The sequence below is a fragment of the Schistocerca americana genome, chromosome 2, assembly GCF_021461395.2.
Source record: "Schistocerca americana isolate TAMUIC-IGC-003095 chromosome 2, iqSchAmer2.1, whole genome shotgun sequence".
Lineage (NCBI taxonomy): Eukaryota > Metazoa > Arthropoda > Insecta > Orthoptera > Acrididae > Schistocerca > Schistocerca americana.
In genome coordinates this window covers 461,092,619-461,116,378 of record NC_060120.1, presented here as the reverse complement: position 1 = coordinate 461,116,378, position 23,760 = coordinate 461,092,619, and the positions used below count along the sequence as shown (strand labels likewise).

General features: G+C 40.2%; 1 protein-coding gene across 2 annotated transcripts in view; it reads left to right on the top strand.

The window, feature by feature from the left end:
• Window positions 1-23,760, top strand: part of LOC124595034 (telomerase Cajal body protein 1) — a 113,504-nt gene that overhangs the window by 77,604 nt on the left and 12,140 nt on the right. For both annotated transcript variants that reach the window (XM_047133595.1, XM_047133596.1), the window contains exon 5: window positions 1,075-1,179. In XM_047133595.1, coding sequence (XP_046989551.1) covers window positions 1,075-1,179 — 105 coding nt within the window. The remainder of the gene's footprint in view (window positions 1-1,074; window positions 1,180-23,760) is intronic.

Here is a 23,760-nt window from a genome sequence, read left to right as displayed (position 1 = left end):
CTCACTAACACGTTGAATCACAGACAAGAACAACAAAAAGACTGCTGTACATCTGAGCTGTTGGCCAAAAGACCTTCTTCTAAAGTAGAAAACACACATTGACACAAACACAATTCACACACACATGACCACTGTCTGTGGCCATTGAGGCCTCAGTGGCCATATGGCCAAAAGCTGAAATGTACAGCAGTCTTTTTGTTGCACCTGTCTGCGACTCAGTGTCTGCTCTGAGTGATGAGTTGCAATCTATCCTTTTCATAGTGTTGTTGTGATTCCATCCTGGATTTTCTATTTTTTAATATTTGGAGATGGTTCTTACCTGCAGCATACCATTTCTGAATATGGATATAACTTCCCTGTCAGCAAACACCAGAGCAATTGGTGAAAAGAAGTTGTCAGATAGGTAAAATCAGCTTTGTAAGTATATAGAAGTCTCAGAACAAATCAAAACTGTGGGGTATGGTAAGGATGGTGTCAAGGATGGTGTCGGAGATCCAACAGAAAGATGAGTTTTCAGTTCATTGAAACTGGAGAATAAAACAGTTAGTGGTATTACTGTGGGGAGGTGGGGGGGGGGGGGTGGGGGGGGGGCTCAAATGGCTCTGAGCACTATGGGACTTAACATCTGAGGTCATCAGTCCAGGGGGGGGGGGGGGGGGGAGAGGAATCTTCAGTGATAATTTTATGTGGATAAATTGAATCAAAATAACTTGCACAGTGCCAGATATGTAGATTTTTTTTACAGAACACTTTTGTAAGGAAACAATGGAAGATGGGGGCTTCAAGTAAATTGGGGCAATAATTAAATCTGTGAAGTGTAAGGACTGATGGGGTTATGACTAGATATCTCCTAGAATGGTGAAGATTTGTGGAGTGTGCATATTAGGAGTATAATTTATTGTTTCAATAAAGGTAGTTTTTCAGACAGAATATTCATGGGGATGCCTCTTAACATTTGCATTAATTATTGATGGTCTGAAAGTACGCAGTTTGTTGCTTTGAGCTTCTACTTTCATTGATTTAATTCCAAAATTTTGCGGAAAGTACATTATTCTGTGTGTCCATCTGTTTCAGTGCCAATGTACCAGAATGAAACTAAAATTGGAATTGTGTCATGTGTAGCTGTGAACCCAAATCTTAGTAGTGTCTATGCTGTTGGCACTTACCTTAAGACTGTTGGTAAGTAAATGACATTCTAATGACACAAAACAAATTACCTTCTAGAGCTACAATAATAACAGTAGAAAACTGTACTGCAATTTATATGTTTGGAGGGAAAGATCACCAGCTGTTTTTGAAGAGGATTGGAAAGCTGTAACCATAATACAACCTCTGACATTAAAGTTTGGTTAATATCCCTGCAACATTAACGTAGATGAACTATGAACTACAGTTAGCTTACTGTCCTTCGAAATATAGTGGATGTTCAAGTTGAACCACCTCCTTTTTTGCCAGGAACTGTTTAACCGATATTGGCTGTGTGTGGGCGAGTGTTGTCGTGAACAAAAAACCAGGACCTTGTGCATACTGGGGTCATACCCTGTGTAGACGTTGCATGAAACAGGTCAAAATTTCAGCGTACCGTGCAGTGTTCAGCATCATTCCCTCAGGTAGAAAGTCCTTGTGGATAATGCCTTGACTGTCAAAAAAGGTGATGAGCATTATTTTGATGCATGATTTTTCAGCTCTGACCTTTTTCCGATGAGGTGGTGTCAGAGAACGCCGTTCCATGCTTTGCCATTTCGTTTCAGGGTTGTAACGGAGGTACCAGGTTTCATCCTCAGTGACAATACAGTTCAAGAAATTGGGTCTCGCACCCAACGTTTCAACAAATTCCTGTGAAGCCTCTAAACGTGTGTGCTTCTGATTGTCAGTCAAGCAGTGTGGCACAAGACGAAAACACATTTTCCTCTTCCCTAACTCCTGGATAAGGATTTGTTGTATGGATTCACGGTTCATCTGCAGTTCATCCGCTATCATGCGCACAGTTAATCAGCAGTCGTTCATGATTAATGTCTTCACTTTCTCAATGTTTTCGTCACTCGTGGCAGTCACCAGTCGTCCACTACGGAGATTGTCAGAAACACTTTCCCGGCCACCTAAAAAACTGGCGAATCATTCGTACACACACTTCATGGACTGTGCTTGATCCCCATAAACCTGTAACAGCATTGCATGTGTTTAATTTGGTGTCTTGCCAAGCTTAAAGCAAAACTTTAAATTGGTCCTTTGCATGTTCATTGTCTTGTTCTCAGTTCAGAACCAACACACTAAACAAGCCCTTTGTCCAACAGGTCTAACACAGAACACACACGATGCTCAACTGAACAATGTTGGGGGCAGGTTGTCAACACTGGCCGCTAAGCAGGTGCAGCATTGTGAGTCGCCAGTGTTGCCTGATCGACGGTTCTGACTTCATTCACTGCACTTTATTGTCAGAGGTTGTAATAGTTGAGGTACTAAGCCTCTGTTGAATTCTAAGTGACTGATATGATTGAGACGGAAAACACACTTTCCTTGCTATGTAAATGCACACAACTCATTATTATTTGTCTCCTGTGGGGATAAAAGTCAAAATATCTTTGATATAAATCACTATAACTGTTTTTGTTGTTCAGTAATAAGTATTTTAATGACAGTATAATAGTAAATGAAAAGCACTAGTTTTCTTTTGTTTTACAGTATTAATTTTACTGTGTTAATTGATTTTTGGCTTACAAGGCCATCTTCAAACATTTACTGACTACAGTCAGTAAATGGCCATCTTCAGATACTTACTGAATATTGTCAGTAATTTCGAAAGGTGGCATTGTAAGCCAAAAACCGGTTAACACAATAAAATTAATACTGTAGGCAAAAGCAAACTAATGCTTTTCATTTATTATAATGTTTTACTAAGAACCAATGGAGACTCAGTTAACCATATTACTGTATTCTCTGAAAGGTGTCACATTCCAGTTTGAACTTCAGTTTTATCTCAAAGGGCCATAGATAATTATTGGTGCAGCAGCTGTTGTGAAAGATGACATTATTCAGTGTGAAATGTTTTCTTTGGTCAGATAACACTGTTATTGCTGTAAATACCAATCTTGTGTGTGTGCTGCTTCATATTTTGTGCTTGATTTGGCCACTAGAGGCCACCCAGCCTGCTAATACGACAGCAGTTGCATGCACAGCCTTGTGGCTGTGCCCCCTGTTGGAACTTAAGTCTATGTAGACCAGAGTGCAAGGCTCCGCCAGCCACTTGTGTGTTACTACAGTAATTGTATTCTACCTTGTCTTCCATATGTGTGTGTGTGTGTGTGTGTGTGTGTGTGTGTGTGTGTGTGTAGTGTTTGAGCAATGAATTACAATGTTCTTGGGATAGAACATTCATTTGGTGACAAGTACGGTATTCAACTCCACATGTTCATCTTCAATCATTGGTCCTTTGAGTTTAATTTCCACGGACGGAATGCTGAAATCGTTTCTCGAGCAACTGCAAGCACTGACAGTTGCTATTTCCAGTTTAATGACTACATTGAGACAACATGCGGCCCCACCAACAACATGTCTGCCACTGTTCCCTGCATTATGACGATGCAGCAGAAGACTGGGACACTTATGAAAATATATGTGGCAACATTTCCAGGTGTTTGGGGTAATAGAAGTAAACTTGTGCAAGACCCCTTTTTTGTTGTGGATTTCACCTTGCCTGTATTAGTTATTGCCCTGGCTTATTTCCTTACAAGTATCTTCAAGTCCATATTTCGATTAGATGTGTGAATTACTTTCTACCTATCACTGTAAATGTTCTCTTGGTATTGCTGCTCGTGTGGAATTTTACCGCTGCCAGAAGTGGCCAAACCAGTCATTTAGAGCATGGGCAGCAGAACTGTATGGACTTAGTTGTCGTAATTTTGTGACAAATGTTCAAAACGAATCCTATGCAGATCAATGGCTTGTGATGCAGTCACACGTTTTGTTCCTTATGGGGAAGTTCAAGAGTGAGCTCTACAGTGTGAAAATCCTAAACTTACAGAAGTATTGAACATAGTGCAGGCATTTGAAGTTTCACGGGCTGCATGTAGTCAGGTTGAAGCCTGGTTTCAAGTTCCAGAAAGATGTAATTGCAGCAGTCCAACAGACGTCTCAGCATTGTATGGGTAATCATTGTTTGTGACACCACCACCCTGTGTCTCAGTAGCGACAGCCTTGTGCTCTGGTGCCTTCATGCCCATACTGCTTCATTCAACACAAATGAACCGCATGTCCCAAGTGCTGGGTGACATTTAATATGTGCTATTAGTCAGGACAAATTGCTTCTTTATTTAACTCCTTTCCAAACTTGAGTGAGGATGAAACAAACATGAATGTGAATAGTGTGTCAGCAGTGATGGTGTCTGAAAGCAAGTTATACGTTGAAGTGCATGTGCTTAACAAACCATTGAGAATGCATGTGGACACAGGTGCATCAGCAGCATTAGTGAATACTCAAGACTTACGTGGATTTGGTTTCTCCCCTTCTGACTCCAGTGTCATGCAGGCTGGTGAGTGATAACAAATGACAGATTCTCATTCTTGGACTGTTTCCTGCACCTGTGACTTACAAGGCTATGGTTTTTTCATTAACATTCCGAGTTGTGTACAATGCTTACACTGAAAATCTGTTTGAGTTGTCTGGTACCGCACATCGTGGAATTTGAATCCTCGCCAGACGTCATGGATGTCGAAGACCCCTAGATGTCTCTGCACCATAAGCTGTGGCGGTGTGCACCTCCTGGCCCGCTTTTAGTGTGAGGGTGCCACAGTGGAACACATGGTTCCAGTGGGCAATAGCAGCACCCCTGATAGAGTACTTAAGCTCCTGCCTCTCGCACAGCCAGCCAGTCTAATCTCGCGTATGTCTGTGGACACATCGCCTCGCGTTAGACAGCTTACTTACTTTTTTGTTCTGTGTACGAGTGGACGTGGTTGTTAGGTTTCCTTGTGACTCCGTTGTTCGATCTTGTTGTTGTTCATTCTGTCCTTTGTTGGTCGTGTCCGTCCTCTCACGTTGTGTTGATGTTCACGGGCCTCTCCGTGGGTCCCGCTGTACTTTCCGTCATTTCAACTCCGCAACTGTCCCGGTCGCAGTTACAACAGGTTGGACACTTAAACTTTTTGGAGACTCCATCGATGATGAAGTGAATTTGGTTTCTAATGAAGTTCCTTATCAACAGTTTAGATGCTATCTGTGCCGACTTTCCTCCAGGCCTGGGTTGTGCAACAGAATTTCAGGCTCATATTACACTGAAACAGTCTGCCTGCCCTTGATTTTTCTGCCAGTAACTTTACACGATCAAGCAAAAGCAGAATTACATTGTCTTCAATCCCTTGATGTTATTTGAGCTACTTCTTCCAGTGTATTGTCAACACCACTGGTGATTGTCAGAAAGCCTTTTGGTAAATTATGCCTCTGTGGTGATATTAAAAAATTTGTTAAGACTCAGTCAATCATAGATACCTATCTGTTGCCATGCCCTGATGAGCTGTTAGCAAAATTATCAGGAGGCTATTATTTTACAAAGATTGACTTGGCAGAGGCATTTTTACAGCTGCCTTTCCACGAGGAATCTAAATGCCTTCTAGTTATCAGTACCCCATTTCGGCTGTATCAATATCAGTGTTTGTCTTTTGGCATCACGAACACTCCAGCTATCTTTCAGTGCTTTTTAGAGCAGCTTATTGCGTCAGTTCCAGGCTGTGTCAACTATTTAGATGACATAGTAATGATTGGTGCTTCTACAGTGGAACATTTCCAGAACCTCCATGCTGTATTTTCTGTTTCACAGTCTGCAGTACAATTTTGAAGTGTTGCATGCTGGCATTAAACCATTGTACCAGTATATTGGTGCTATTGTGGTATTGCCACACCCCAAGTCTGTCAAGAGATTACAGGCATTTTTAGGCAAACTTGCGCACTTCCACAAATTCATACCAAATGCTGTTACTGTGGCACAACTGCTCCATGCATTATTAATTAAAGATGTTCCTTTACAATGCTTCCCAGCTTGTGACCAGGCATTCAGGTTGTTGAAAACTAAGCTGCAGTCGGCCCCTTTTCAGCCAGACCAGCACCTTGTGTTATCCACAGACGCATCTCTGTTCAGCCTTGGCGCTGTCCTTGCTCATAAGTTTGTGGACAGATGGAAAAACCCTTTTACATATGCCTCTAAAACCTTAGTTCAGCACAACAGCATTATTCTCAGGTAGAAAAAGGAACTTTAGTAATCATGTATGCTCATATTTTTCTATACGGGTCTACCAGGTTTCACCTAATCACAGACCACCACTGTCTGTCTTTTTAATCCTTTGGTGGCCTTGCTGGCCAAAACTGCACATCGCTTACAGCAGTGGGTTCTTTTCCTTTCGCGATAGAATTATGAGATACGTTTTCGACCTGCAGTGCAACATGCAAACAGTGACACCTTATTGTGTTTGCTGACTGATCTGTATCCAAATGGCCGGCCGCGGTGGCCGAGCGGTTCTTGGCGCTTCAGTCCGGAACCGCGCGACTGCTACGGTCGCAGGTTCGAATCCTGCCTCGGGCATGGATGTGTGTGATGTCCTTAGGTTTAAGTAGTTCTAAGTCTAGGGGACTGATGACCTCTGATGTTAAGTCCCATAGTGCTCAGAGCCATTTGAGCCATTTTGTATCCAAATTTTGATAAAGAGGAATTCCTTTGTTTTCTGTTAGATGCGGTAGCTCAAAATGTTGTTGATGATTTTCTTGTTTTCATATTATCAGCACTAAAATTGTAGCTGTGATAGTCGCTGAACTATTTCAGGTTGGCTTGTGTTGCGTAGTGGTTTCCTATACTTCACCTCACTTAAATAAGTTGCCACTTGAATACAATTTTTATATACGAGGAGCGTTACTTACTGAATATTCGGTCACTGTTAAGTATTATCAACCATGGTCCAGCTAGTCTGTTCCTGAATCCCTGTGCCTTCTTTCTCTGACGTGGCTCAGACTTCGCCTCCTTAAAGGCTGCATGCAGATAAAGCTACTGAAAATTAACTTCTCATTATCATTAACTCCACCACATAAATAAGAAGTGAGATTCTGTTCACCTTCTTATATCCTACCCCTAGTGATATATGCCTCTACAGCCTTACATTTGTTTTCTAGCCATCACTGCTTAGCCATTTTTCACTTCCTGTCGATCTCATTTTTGAAACGTTTGTATTCATTTTTGCCTGCCTCATTTACTGCATTTTTATATTTTCTCCTTTTGTCAATTAAATTAAGTATCTCTTCTGTTACCCAAGGATTTCTACTGACCCTTATCTTTTTCCCTACTTGATCCTCTGCTGGTTTCACTGTTTCATCGTTCAAAGCTACCCATTCTTCTTCTACTGTATTTCTTTCTCCCATTCTTGTCAATCATTCCCTAATGCTGTCTCTGGAGCTCACTACAACTTCGGTTCTTTCTGTTTATCCAGGTCCCATCTCCTTAAATTCTTACCTGTCTGCAGTTTCTTCAGTTTTAGTCTACAGTTCATAACCAATAAATTGTGGTCAGGGTCAACTTCTGCCCCTGGAAATGCCTTACAATTTAAAACCTGGTTCCTAAATCTCTGTCTTACCATTATATAATCTGTCTGAAACCTTACAGTGTTTCCAGGCCTCTTCCACGTATACAATGTTCTTTCATGATTCTTAAACCAAGGACTGATGACCATAGATGTTAAGTCCCATAGTGCTCAGAGCCTTAAACCAAGTGTCAGCTGTGATTAAATTGTGCTCGGTGCAAAATTCTACCAGTTGGCTTCCTCTTTCATTCCTTTTCCCCATTCCATATTCATCTACTACTTTTCCTTGTCTTCCTTTACCTACTATTGAATTCCAGTCCTCCATGACTATTAAATTTCTGTCTCTCTTCACTATCTGAATGATTTGTTTTATCTCATCATACACACATTTCTTCAATCTCTTCATCATCTGCGGAGCTAGTTGGCATATAAACTTGTACTACTGTGGTAGGCATGGGCTTTGTGTCAATCTTGGCTGCAATAATGCGTTCACTATGCTGTTTGTAGTAGCTTACCCGCACCCCTATTTTTTTTATTCATTATTAAGCCTAATCCTGCATTATCTCTATTTGAGATTGTATCTATAACCCTGTATTCACCAAAAGTGTTTTTCCTCCTGCCACCAAACTTCACTACTTCCCACTATCCATTTCTCTTTTTAAATTTTCTAACGTACCTGCCTGTTTAAGGGATTTGACATTCTACGCTCTGATCTGTAGAATGCCAGTTTCGTTTCTCCTGATAACAATGTCCTTCCGAGTAGTCCCCGCCCGGAGATCTGAATGGGGGACTATTTTACCTCCGGAAAATTTTACCCAAGAGGACGCCATCATCATTTAAGAGGACGCCATCATCATTTAACCATACAGTAAAGCTGCATGCCCTCGGGAAAAATTACTGCTGTAGTTTCCCTTTGCTGTCAGCCATTCACAGAACCAGCACAGCAAGGCCGTTTTGGTTAATGTTACAGTCAATTATCCAGACTGAAATGGTTGCTGCCCCTCTTCATGAACCACATGTTTGTCTGACCTCTCAACAGATACCCCTCCGTTGTGGATCCACCTATGGTGTGTGTATCTGTATCACTGGGGCACGCAAGCCTCCCCACCAACGGCAAGGCTCATGGTTCATTGGGGCAGGGGGGAGCTACATACATACATACATACATACATAGATAACAGATCTGATATTGAACATGAAAATTAACAATTACAATACAATTATTATCTTTGACATTTCACGTTCTTAGATTTCATGGAGCTCTTTTTTCTGCACTGCCCACTCAATTGAACTCCAGTTTCCACCTCAGCAGATAGAGTTGTCTGACTGCTACCCACTTCCACACATTCAACTTTAATTATTATACAAGTGTTGCATAAATAGACACAATAGCTTCACTATCACTTTCAGTGTTTCTTTAAGTTTATCATTGTGGTAAATTTTTCATTAGGTTTGGTTTTACTGTTAACACACATTACATTATATCTTATCACACAAATCTCTTCCTTTCTCGGAGAAGGTCAATATTATCTATAATTCTAGGATCAAACATCAGAGCACTATGAGGTTACATTGTGTCCTCAGAAATTACTTAACTTAAATCATTTTATTTAATCAATTTGGAGGAAATGTTCTCTTATCCAGGGACTCTACCCTTGTGCAAATAATAATACTTGTAAACATTTCTTAACACAGCCCTTCCAGGGATTAAGTACTCTTTCCTCTTGTCTTCATACCCTTGCTAAGGTGATATAATTTTCTTCCCATAATGTGGTTGGGGTCCTCCTTTCGGGGTTCACCCGAATCTGGTATAAATTCCCTTCTCTGGAGCAACTTACCCATAAACTCCTACAAAGTGGTTGTGGTCCTCCCTCCCTTGCATCCATATGAGCCTGGTATAAGTTAGATTCTCTGGGGTAACTTTTTCTTTTTCTATCTCTGCATCCACCCACCCACCCCCACCCCCCACCCCCAGACTTCTGCATACTCCTGATTTGCTCCGGACAGTTCTCCTGCGAGTGTTCCTCTTATCGCTACTCTCCTCTAAAGCCCTTTTCCTTCTGCATTACCTTGTCACTCTTATCTTTGGGTTATTCTGACACCTGGCCCCATTGTTCTTCCCATCGAAAAAATGGCAAGACGTAACTTCTAAACAAAAAAAAATTTTTTTTGTTCCTATAATGTTTCCTACTTCTGCTTGAGATCATGTGCATGATCGTACATTGTTTGTGCTTGTTCCTTGGCCAGTTCACTAAAGTAAACTTCATAATCACAACATGATGATGGCCACTATTGACATGGAAAACAGGATAGGGTCTCAATGATACACAAATATGAATATGGAAAGAGGTTGGTCCTCAAAGTTGAGAAGTAAGAAAGTGAAAAAATAGAATCAGAGTGCTGCACCTGAAGGAGGAAAGAAGATAGACCCCAAAGACAGAATCCCTTCCCACCTCCCGACCCCAGGACACACTCCCTGCCAGGAATGCCTGTAGAGATTAAACCATACACGATGTTAACTGGGTGAGTGTGACCTGTAGTATCTGAAAATCTCATATCTCTCCTATAAAATGCATGCAAACCCATCCACAATACAATCATTAAATATATAAGGTAAAAAAATTACATAATTCACATTGTTCAGACTAGAAAACAATGCTTGTCTGAGTTTCCAGTCAGATACCGTATCATTTATATCTCTTTACCATCTCTACATTGTATAGCCCTTTTTCTTTTCCCGTAATTACTTCTATTAGAAATAACGCTTTTGGATGGGGAACTTCCTCTGTGTTGTCCAACATACATAGGAAAACAATTACTGGTCTTTGTTACTATCTGAGCTCATGTAATGATCATTGATTAACACTGGGTCTCTAATATTAAAGTGTGGTACTCACTTGATCATTGTACAATTGGACTAGTAGATCCATGCTGCCTATTACGTATTTTTTGTTACTTGTCATTGTGTTTGTAAGGTATCATGTTTTGGCCGAGTAAAGAATGTTAACAAAGTTTCTCCTGTAAACTGTTTGTCCATTATTTGTATGTGTGATAGGCCTGTAATTAGATGTGCAGGGTGTATACGATCCGGGAGATCCGGGAAAAACCCGGGAATTTTTTCATCCGGGAGAAAATCGGGAAAAACCCGGTTTTTTTTTTTAGAATTCCGGCAATTTTTCATTGTTTTAGTTTTCAGTTAATTTTTTGTAATTTTGACTGGTAAGAACCGATACTCTAACGATGTCGATTTCTGTATCCCGCTACTGCAGAATAATACTGCAGCAACAAAACATGAATGAGAGAATAAAACTTAATTTGCAAAGGAGGTGCTCCATATAAATACTCATAGAGCTCATATAAGCGTCTGCCAACAGCAGAATGTGTGAAAGGCTTTAGGAAGACTATGCAATGCTCCTTAACAACAAATTACCTACTATGAGCGTGACGTCACAATTGTTTACATTAGATTCATTATGCAGTTACGAGCGAGCTCATGTGCATGCACAGTTGAGTTGTGTATGAGTAGTACCTTCTCCCGCTTCTGGCTGCAGAAATGCTGTTGGCTGTGTAAGCAGCAAACCCGGGTATCTGAACCGGGCGGCAATTTCTGGGGGGCTGGGGGCAAATTCATATTCATGAGGGGAAAAAAAAAACTTATTTCACAAAGCGCCTAGCTTCTAGCGCACGTTGGTCTATCGATTATTTAGATGATTTCGAAACGCATCCCTATTGGATTTTGAACACATTCCAGGTTGATTTCTGAACAAATTATAAATTGATATTTGAATGCATGCATATTGTACGTGATGTTTCTGAGGGGAATCCATCTAGAAATAAAAACGTTCCTGCAGACAAAAGGGAACAGGGCTATTCGAGCTGAGCGGAATAAAGCTGAACGGCTGAATGCCAACTGCTGTTTGTTTATGTGATTCATTGGGTATGCGAATGACCAGCATTGTTATAATTACTAACGAAGTTTACATATTATCTTCTCGGTGTATGCAAGAAAACGAAATTTTGACAGAAAATTTTTGGCCAGATCGCTACCTAGAAAGGGCAAGTTGTTCAGTCTCCGGCTAGCAGCCAGTTAAGTTCTATTCTGGGAGTAGCGCGGAAAAAGAACTGTATGAACACGTAATAACGCCTAACCGGAGAATAATCGCTGGATAACTAAATCGGTGATTCTGTCAGGGTTAATAGAGTTAACCGGAGAATGAGTTTTGTCAGAATTAATGATGACAAGATTGTTTGTTAGAACGAGGAAGGAGAAGAAATGGGGACAGTTACGGAACAATATGACGATTCCAAATTTATACAAAAATTTTGCACTGCTATTTTTTATCTCATGCTTGAGAAATAGGAGCATACGAATGGAATGTGAAACTATTTCCAAATATAAACTGTTTGTCTTGTAGGAGGCTAAATAGGCATTTCATAGTGGTACTTCGCGAATTATATTCTGTCGTATTATAAAAATGACCATTATTACCAAAGCAGTCTCACTCATTTGGTGTGTCACAATTGCTGTAATATTACGAAGGCATGTTTTCTTTTATCTAGTAGGCAGTGACAAAATAGACGTAATCAGATCGAGAAACCACACCAGTCTTGGGTACTGTTTGTATTAACAGCTTTTTCAGTATTAGACAACGACATTTCGATTTTTCGTGTAGCAAAACATTGACTAATTTTGGTGAGGTAATAGATTCTTTCGCAGAAAGGAAAGTACGCCATGTAAAGCTGTAGCAAGATTAGACAGAAAAAAATGCTGGGAGCTAAGGACTGTTTTGCTTGTCTCTTGTCTATACTGATTTTATGTATCATATATTTAATTTTATGTCACACAGAACACCAAGTTATTAGCTAATAGGCCAATAAAGAGTCCAAATTTTGTAGAGTTTTTGTTCTTCCGGTTACAAATAATCCTATCCAGTATTAATTGCGAGGGTCTTTTTTTTTACAAAATATACGCATTTGAGTTCCACAGTGCGAAATACAGTGACGTGCGATAGAAGAATGCTGTGTGAAGAAGTGTGGCGCTGCACTTTGGTACACTTAAGACCAAGTATCACTTCTTACATTTCCTCGAAGTTGTATGTTTTATGCATCAGACTCTTCAGAGAGATGTGCGCCACAAAAGGAACATATTTTTGAAAAGTATTTTTGTTTTAATTGCTGGCCGGAGTAGCCGAACGGTTCTAGGCGCTACAGTCTGGAGCCGCGCGGCCACTACGGTCACAGGTTCGAATCCTACCTCGGGCATGGATGTGTGTGATGTCCTTAGGTTAGTTAGGTTTAAGTAGTTCTAAGTTCTAGGGGACTGATGATCACAGCAGTTAAGTCCCATAGTGCTGAGAGCCATTTGAACCTTACTTAACAGTGATGTTGCTACTGACTGACTACATCACGTGCCTTATGCTCTGAATATCCGCTGTTATCGGCTGACGAGATCACGTAACATGAGCTATGACTGGCTTAAAAAAGCACATCGCAATCTCAATTTCATTGCTTCGGAAAGTAACATGCGGGGTTCAGTGGAATACGAAAATATGCAGTGTACATGTTGCTGCACATCAAAGAACATTCCAAAACAAGTTTTTTCCCCTGTGTTTCGTTTTCTAAAGTGCCGGGAAATTATAAACCGCTGTATAAAACCACAAACATTCAAATGATTGACAAATTTTGCAGCTCCGAGGAAAAGTATACTGTCACTTAACATGCAAAAAGTGCATTTTCACCTGGGAGAAAGTGTATTTTTAACCGGGAGATCTGGGAAAAATCCGGGAATTTCTTTTCCTTGTCCACGTATACACCCTGGATGTGACAGCTCGTTAATAATCTTTTGAAACACTGGAATCAGATGTGCCCAACCTGTATGTTGCTTTGAACAATAAGTTCTACAAAGTCAAGCAATTTCCTTCATTATCCACTCACAAGGGTTACTTTGCAGGTGGTATTTTGAAATAGCAATGTGTTTAATGTTTTCCCATGCTAAAAACTCTTGAGAGGCTTGACTGGTAAACTGTGGTCCATTGTCTGTCTGTACCCTATGATGTTTTCCCATATCATTGACATATTCCTTTAAGTGCCTAATTACTGTTCCAGTGTCAGTGTGTTTGATTGGATAGTGTTTACCATACCATGACCAACACTCTAGTAGTACAAATATGAGTCACTCCTCGCCTATTGGTGGATAATTGACAAAAATTCACTGCTTTGGAGTTGTGCAATCCCATGGGTATTATCGGGTACAACTTATACAACACTGCTTGATTATTGTCTTTCATCCTTTGATGTACTTCACAAAATCTTATTATTGATAGTACTTTTTAACCTAAGTTTTTAAAATAGTAAAATTTAATCATGTGTTTTATGCATTTGCATATTCCAAAATGTTCATACCCTCTGTGAATAAAATTAAGTAAATCGAACTCCACTATTTGTGGAACATACAATCTCCATTTTAGTCTAGCTTTCATGACTCTTCAAAATAACGCTTTCTTTGGTCTATTCCAGTCTGACACATTGTCATGTATTGTTCTTTTGTGGTTCAATGTTGTGCATTTATCACCAAAATATGGATTGTTAATTATTTCTTGCTTAATCTCTCTAGCTTTAACTCCTGTAATGACTACTGCATATGCACCAGTTACAGGAAGTATGGGTAAACTTTCTTCTGTCTTAAAAAATCAAATTGTGATTCTGATATAATGGAAATTCCACTTCCTGAGTCTATGTATACATTTACTTTACAATTGTTTGCCATAGCTACAACTACTGGTTTTGAATTTGGTACATCTCTCTCGTTCAACTTCTGCTAACAGCCAATTTTGTAACATTGTGATTTCGCTAAGAGCTATAAATTTTTTCCTATATGGGCCTATATTCTATTTGATACGTCCTGGGTCACGACACTTTGACCAGGACGTTGATCGTTTTCCATCCCTAAAATTGTTTGGTTTGACATGGATGATTGTACATTCTTAGCCCATTTTTTGTTGTCATTATTACTTTTAAACATTTGTATGTCTGCATTTATTAAGTCATGTTGTTGTTGTTTCGATTTTCCTCCTGGATATTTGGTCACTTGGCAAAAATTTACTTCTCATTTATTTTGAAGATTTTGGTTAAACTTACTATTTTCATGACCTGTATCTTCCTGATTTAGATCAGTCTTTTCATTGTTCATTGTATATAGATTTTCCACAAATGATAAATCATTTACAGTGGCCCAACCCAGGTACAAAATTAATTTATGTACATAATAGGGTAGTTGTCTCACTAATACTTTTGCTAAAAGAACCTTGTCCAGTGTGTTGTCTAAATATTTTGATTGAGTTAAATGCCACTCAACATACTTTTTAAAACTTTCCCATGAACTATTGTAGTGCATTGGATTGAATAATTCTAAAGTTAATTTTTCTTGTATCGTTTGTGACCAGTATTTACATCTAAATTTCTCTTGAATATTGTCCTATGAAGTAATTTCTTCCAAGTGAGCATTCCCCTACTCAGCAGCATCCTGTACTAGATAACTTAATGCAAAATCTGTTTTCTGAGAATCCTCGCATTGTTAGGTAAAAAAGTGGGTGTACATCTCTGTCAGATTCAAACTTTGGGGAATGCCTGTGTAGGTTCATGCTACTGCCTAATTGTAGTACTTCTAATAAAGTATTCGTATCTCAAGATTTCCCTCTACACTGACTTTCTGCGAGTTCTTGTCTTGTTTTAGCTAACTCGTCTCACAATCATTTAATTTCGTTATATGAATGAGTTACTTCATCCTCAAAAAAGTGTATATAGTTTAAAGTTCATGCACTTTCTTGAAATTTTTGATCTACTAAGGCCTGTACGTTTTCCCCCAAAACTGTAAAAGAATCATGTGAAGAAACGGCATCTCCGTTCTCACTCCTTTGGGCTAAAGATTTAATATGATTTTGTGTGTCTGAGATCTGATCCTTTACAAGGTTGACACTCCTTTACTGCAAATTCTTGCAAACTTTCGTCATCAGTATGAATTTCCCTAATACGTTCTCGAATCTGGTTATGTATCAGGTCGCATTGTTGAAGCATTTCAGTATGAATTTTATTTTTTAAAACATTTAATTTATGATCTACTGTGTTCGTGAAATGCTCCTCCAAGTGCTCAAGTTTCCGATAAAATCGACCAAATCTGTCATTACTGTTAAGAACCTACCTACTTCTATACAGTCACTGAATTGTTAGCTCTGGTATCCGTACCTATAATTTAAAACAGTTCCCAACAGTGGGTCGCTCACCACTTATCGATTACTCTGTCATGAACATCTTTTCTCTGACATGTGTATTTAAGGATGTGATACTTCTCATTCAAGGAATGGGATTTATAACTACACTTTTGTTTCATTTGTGCAACATGGCTGGCCAGACAAAACTCTAGACCTTGCATCTGATCCTTTGCGTAATTACTTTGCGTTACAAATTCGTTTTTCTGTTTGGGATAGAGTGCTGCTGCTGTCTACAGAGGACACTGCTCCCAGGGTTGTAGTCCTGTCTGCCCTTTAGCTCCAGGTTATGCATTTATTACATGTAGATCATTAGGTGGGGGGTCACATACAAAAGTGTTAGCACTCAGACGTGTTTTTTGCCAGGCATTGATAGTGAAGTAGTGCGAGTTGTTGCAGCCTGTCCACAGTGTGCCACACAACAGGCAGCTCCCCATGCTTCTTTGTCGCCATGGCTGGATCCACAGCAGCCCTGGGAACGAATCAAATACATGTACAGTTTGTGGGCGTGACCTTTTTTGAATTTCTACTGACTCGTTGTAATCGATGCTTATTCTAAGTTTCCATATGTGGTGCATTGTCTGTCTGTTTATGCAGTGGCAACAACTTCAGCTTTGACAAAAATTTTTGCAGTGGGTCTTCCATATATGTTAGTTACATGCAGTGGCCCCCAGTTCATATCTCAGGAATTTGAAGATTTTTGTAACAAAACTGGTGTTTGGCATGTCACAGTCACTCCTTTCCACCCTTAATTGAATGACTAGTGCGAGCACTTAAGACTCAGATGACAAAATACATTTTGGATGTGTCACCGGAAGTTGCTCTTGATCAGTTCCTCAATTCTTAGATGCTCACCCCTGTTGGTGATAAAGAGTTGTTGCATGGTCATCACCCCTGGACTCTGTTACAGCTCTTATCTGTTTTGGATGATTCCAGGCCATCCAATGGCACAATGTTGCGACGCTTCCATCCTGGCACAACTGTTTGGCTGCTGGCTAAAATGGGTGCCGGCGGTAATTGAGAGTAACTGTGACTGATGCCTCTGCATCGTTCACCTGCTTGAGTGGAACATGCCACAAACATTGACCAGCTACGACCCGGCATGGGCAGCTGCACACTGGGTACACTTCTGTTACTCCCGCATCCTCCGTCTGCCCAACTGACTCACACATTGCTGCCGGTGCCGTAGCCTTTTCCGCCTTGGCTGCTGACATTTTCACAACATTTCCTCTGCTGTGGTGCCGCCTTCAGCTGCCTGTGGCCATGGCGGGACCCCGGCTCCCACATCATCGCAGACAATGCCTCTGCCATTGCTGCTCCCTCACAGCTGGCACTGCCACCGCCTCCTTCCCTGGGGTTGAACTCAGACATGGAAATGAAAGCTGCGCCAACATCACATGTCCTACTTTTGTCACAAGGGGGCGGGTGCTGCACCTATCTGTGCTTGTACCACTTCCAACCCTAAGCACCAGTGGCAGTGCTTCACATGACTCAACAACCTATGTCAATCAGTTCTCACTTCTCCGCTAAGGAAGAGGAGTGGTGTAAGTACCAGTTTTGTGTGTGCGCTGCTTCGTAGTTCGTGCTTGAAGTTTGCGCTTGCTTTGGCCACTAGAGGCCACCTGGTCTGCTGCATGTGTAACATGCTGGCTGCACTCCCTGTTGGGACTGATGGCTATGTAGGCTGGAGCGCAAAGCTCTGCCAGCCACTTGTGTGCTACTAATTGTATTGTAGCTTGCTTCCATGTGTATGGAGTTTGAGCAATAAATTACAGTGTTCTTGGGTTAGAACACTTATTTTGTTTCGAAACAATGTGATGTCAGAAAACATTGCATTGTACTTAGCACTAATAGGGTGGGCAGTAGCACTTCTATTTGGACACAATTCTGCTGGTGATTTAACAAGGGAGCAATGTGCAATATTGCAGTGTGACATGTGCAATAATCACCGCATATATGAAAACAAGATGGTTCAGATTGTTTGGCATTTATGCTGCACTGACATTGAGATGTGTACCATTCACAGTATTCGACATACACAACTTAATACACCGAATGCTGAATCTCCTACTGGGAACCAGAGCACATACCTGACAGAATTATCATCTTATAAAATTATAACCTCAGGTGAAACCAGTGAGTTGGCTGTTAAAAATGTAGATAATTGGCAAAACCTTAAACCATCATGGTGGTAGTGTTTGTAGTTTATGTCATCAGAAGATTGGTATCTGTGACATGTATTTTCCATGATATGACACTAACTGGAATATGTTAAGCACCTCCCGCCCCAATGACACATAACAGAACTGCACCTGTCTCAACAATATGCACAAATCAGTCAATATTGTGTGACATAAAGTTTCTAGTGCTCTCAGAGATTTTTAATGCCATGCAAATCTGGAAACTTTAAGCCCTGACCAGCTGTTCCTGAATGTTCCTCTTGTCATATAGCCACAGTTTTAACCAATGGACTGAGAATTATCTACCAGCTAGGCAGAGCCATTACATTTACCATCCTTATTAAGCTGATGGGCTAATGCTAAAGTTTGGTTTTCCAGCAGCTTGAAATAGTTGTTCTGATTCAAAGTATCTGTCATCTCAACAAAAGGGCATGCTCTGATGAACCAGAGCATTATGACCACCTACCTAATAGTCGGTATGTCCACCTTCGGCATGGATAACAGTGGCGACACTTCATGGCAAGGAAGCATTGAGGCCTTGGTAGGTCACTGGAGGATGTTGGCACCACATCTGCACACACAAGTCAACTAATTCCTGTATATTCTGGGGAGCAAGCCAATGAGATCTGCTGCCACATTCCATCATATCCCAGATGTGTTTGATGAGGTTCAGGTCTGGTGAGTTGAGGGGCAAGCACATCAATTGGAAGTCACCGCTATGTTTGTTGAACCACTCCATCACACTCCTGGCCTTGTGACATGGTGCATTATCTTGTTGAAAAATACGACTGCCATTGGGAAACATGATTGTTATGAAGAAGTGTATGTGGTCTGCAACCAGTGTATGATACTTCTTGACCTTCAGGGTCCCTTGCACAAACTCCACTGGACTCATGGGTGCTCACATGAATGTCCCCACAGCACAATGGAGCCACCGCCATGAGCTTGTCTCCATCCCGCAATACAGAGTCAAGGGACTGTTTCCCTGGAAGATGTCAGATTTGTGCCCTCCCATTAGTATAAAGAAGAAGGTATCAGAATTCATCAGACCATGCAATACTCTGCCCCATGCCGATTTCAGTCGTAGTTGCCGATGTCGTGCTAACATTTGCACATGCAAAGGTCATCTGCTGCAGAGGTCCATCATTAGGAGTGTTTGTTGCACTGTGTGAACAGACGCTCTTGTACTCTGCCCAACAATTAAAGTCTGATTTTAATTTGGCCATAGTTTGCCACCTATCCTTTTTAACCAGTCTGTCCAGCTTACAATGTCCAACACAATCTGGCCTTGGTAAAACTCAGAAAGATCGAGTGCCTCCCCATTTTACACACAGACAGCACACTCTCTGATACTACATGTGCCAGTAGTAATCCCTCACCAGGTGATGCTGCTATCGCCTGGACAAGTTTATATTGATAGTAGGTCTGTGGTCATAATGTTCTGGCTGGTCAGTGTACAGGAGAACTATATAGTGTAATTAAAAAATGTCCCCAGAACATTACAAAGCATCCTCCAATTTGCATGATCACTTGTATGAAATTCTTTTAGAAGATTTCTTGAGGTCTACAGTGAAGATGATACAGTGTATTACTTGCTTACAGATAGAAAATCCAGGATGGACTGTAACAGTATGGCAGTGTGGTTTCAGCTCTCTCAGACTGCAGACGCGTGTGCAAGTTGCGTTTACGTGTGTGTGTGTGTGTGTGTGTGTGTGTGTGTGTGTCTACTGCTGACAAAGGCCTTAATGGCCAAAAGCTTTAATTGTGTGAATCTTTTTCTTGTGCCTATCGTGACTCAGCATCTCTGCATTATTGCTTACAGATAGGATTGTTATTAACTTGAAGGTATAAACAGTGTACAGTCCTCAAGAGTTTATCATAAGTACTTCTTAGCCAATAGTATCTGGGTAACTTTATAGACAAGAGTGAGTATGGATCTCTTGCATGCAACTCTGCTCCAAATGCCCACGTAATGCAAGTCCTTCATGAATTTTTGTTCAAAAGTAGGTCAGGGAGGACCATAATTTAGCTGTGGAGCAATTCTGGCCTCGTAGCAAAGTAATTCTAGCCCTAGCTGGGGCTCAAACTAACAATCTTGTTTCATAATGATCATCTTTCCACTGCCATTCTGATGTGAATGTTTTGTAGACCAGGATGTCACCATCTAATAGTTTTGGCGACAAGAGAAGTGGTGCAAAACTGGATTGCGAACTTCACACTTCTCTTACTACAGTTGACTTACTCGAAACGTTTAGCCAGTCCTCTTCTCTGGATACGCAGCTGCGTCTATCTCCACAACTTATTCTCCGAAGAAATAATGCTGGTTAGAGGAATTAAAAAAGACACACACACACACACACACACACACACACACACACACACACACTCTCTCTCTCTCTCTCTCTCTCTCTCTCTCTTTCAGTTCAGTTCAGGTATATTTTCATTTCCACAAGTTTCACATAAGCATACAAACTCTTGCAAGTCATCTGCGTCATTAACCATTAGATACTATTAAATATAATTACAATGTTGTGGGTTTAATAACCACCAGAAATACAAAGGCAGGTCTTGCTTCTAGCAAGTCTTAACACCAAGATTAAGTAAGAGTCTCTAGACAAATCATGTTTCAATTTTCTATAACAATTACAATTTTTCGACCACCAAGGAGTAACGCGTAATTACTCCTTGTACTTTCCATACAGGTTCTACGGCGCGAGCAGCAAACACTTATCAGTGTCATTCGTCTGATGCAGCTCCTGTTCTCCCATGACCAATGTCCATCCTGCACACACAGACGTCTGTTGTGCAGTAAATAGGCTCTTTCTCACACTTATCTTTAAAACATCACATGTTCGAGGCGGAAGAAGCTCGAGTAGTTCCAGATTTACGTGGAAATTCTCGAATCACTACATATCCCCCTCCTTAGATCAAACACTTGATATTTTATACACAATCATTATGTACATTATAACATCGTACCTATTAACAATACACATCTTAAAAGTAATCATTTACTACATAAGTTTATACACACATTTTTGCCTCATAAATCCTTGTACTTCATAGAGCAGGCTTCTGATTTTTGTTTTTCCATTGACTCGTTACTCTCTCTCTCTCTCTCTCTCTCTCTCTCTCTCTCTCTCTCTCTCTTTCTATATATATATTAGAACATAAGCCTCTATTTATGATTTCATTTTGCATTACCCTTACTTATGAACGATGAGAACTCTTCAGCTCCGGTCGTAAACTCCACGTGTCATGGACCCTTGAATATTTCATCCTTTATTCTAATTCTCTGTACTACCTCTTTAGTTCGTAATGGCCTCATTACTTATAGAATTCTGTAGTCTGGAGGAGCTCTGGGCAAAATAAAAGTGTTCCTATTGACACTCATAAAACATAATAATGCTAGTGAAATATAGAATTAAAACTTACCAGAATAATTCCTATAAAATATGTGACTTCCGTCATTATATTGACCCTTTTCCCCTCGGATCAGCATCTTTACCTTACACGTGGGTTGACCCTATGAGTGCCCTTCCTCCTTCCATTTTTGTAGGTACGCCCCTTTAAATTCCTATTCTCCTATGGTACAATTCAATCCCCTTCTTGGTCCCCCTGTCCACACAGTATAGGTCAGCCTTTCTTAGGTCTGCCTATATGCCCTTTATATCCAGTAAATGCTGTGTGCGCCCTCATTATCCTTTATGAGTAGGCTTCTAGGTTCATTACCTGAGTACACTATAATTAAATATCCTCTGGTAAAAATACAAAATCTATTTTACACTTCACTCGGTTTTTAGTACTTTGTTTAGTACCATAGAGTCTTCCTCTACTTTTCAACTTTTATACTCTTGGTATATGCTCTACTTCTATACACTATTCATACCAAATGTGTTTACTTGTGTCATAAGAGTCCCACTATCCTACCAGTCGTCAGAATATTTGTCAGACTGACCTCCCTTAACAATTATCACAAACCCTTCCTCTCTGGCTTATGCTCTCCGTAATTACTAACACTTCCTACTTAGGTATACTCGTTGTAAAATTATTATAGTTCTTCTATACTTATGCACATAGGCAATATGGAATGATCATTGTTCTTGTGTATTTATATACATGTGTGTGCGATGTAGAATCATCACAATAAACAACAATGTGTACGTATTTCATGATGTACCCGTACCTCTTCCCCCACTATACTTGACGGTTTTTACATCATTTCAGTCTGTCCTTTCATTGTTTGTTTCATTGTTTGTGTTTCATTGTGTGTATATGTAAGTGTGTCTGTGTATCCTGATTCTTCGGTCTACTTATAAGAAATAAGTTGAAGGTTATTGGAAACCACGGAAAATAAGGACTTCAGTGATAAAAGTATATGAATACGTAAAGAGGGGAAGATAGACAGGTACTGAAATGACAAGTAAGTAAGGAAAAAGTATAAATGATTGCTAAGATCGAACATGTATCCATTGCTGAAAGACAGACAGAAGGACAAAAGCTTTCGCCAGAACATGGATACATTGCCGCAAAATGACGCTGATGAATCATCAAAATGGAAGGTAGTACACAACAAGCATCAAACATTCGGCGCTAAAACGTCATCTACAGCAAATGTTTCAAGGTTCAAGAATGTAAACAATTTTGATGTACTTTGTTCTAGTAATAGTCTCACAGAAAGTGAAAACAATCGTAAGAAGAGTGTACCTGTAAACTGTCGGAAAAAGGTTAGGTTTGATCTTCCAAAGCCACAATGTTCAGTTAACAGCAATGAAAGTGGCAGTGGCGTGATCCAGTCTGCTGTGAGTGAGACATCAACAAATCGTCTTCACATTTTCGCTGATAGTCATGGTAGAGGCATTGCTGATATAGTGAAAAACAGTTTTAATGCTGCCAATATTTGTGGAATGGTGAAACCAGGTGCTAAACTTCAAGAAGTTGTAGATTAGTATGATCCTGAAAAAGTAATAAATGAGTATGTGATCTTAATAGGTGGCTCAAACAATGTTGCCTGCAACGAAGGGAATGATGTCATACAGTCGCTCAGGAAGAAAATATCGGCGTTTCATCACTCTAAGGTATTTGTTGTGAACATTCCAAAGAGACATGACTTAATCCCACAGCCCTGTGTAAATGAGGCTATCTCACAAACGAACTCTAAGTTAGCAAAGTTGCGTAAGTATTTTAACAATACTTGTGTTGTAGATATAAGCAGTTTTGGACGAGAATTATTTACAAGACACGGTATGCACCTGAACAGATCAGGAAAAAAAGCATTAGGTACCCTTTTAAAAACAAAAATATTGGAAGAAGTCCACAAATGTACCCCAAAGTTGGAACCAATCACACTTAAATGTCACCAGCTATCAAGTCAGACTCAGTTGCAAACTCAAATATTTCAGGAAATTGTTAGTAATGAACGTACTGCTTCTGTAGCTTCAGATAATTTTTTAGGCAAAAGTTTACATCTGTCTCTAATTCCAAAGCAATGACAATTTTTCACCAAAATGTGGGAGGACTCGGTAATAAAGTAAATGACATTACTGTTCTGTTAGAGGAACCACAAGGAATAAAAGATACTGATGTATTATGTTTTAGTGAACATCATGTGAAAGATATTGAAAGGTTGCAGCTAAGTGGTTACTGTCAGGCAGCACATTACACTAGAACCATCATGGAAAAAGGTGGAGTGGTAATTTATGTAAAAAACAACATATCTTACAATGCATTAGATTTAAAGAGACATTGTATAGAGCAAC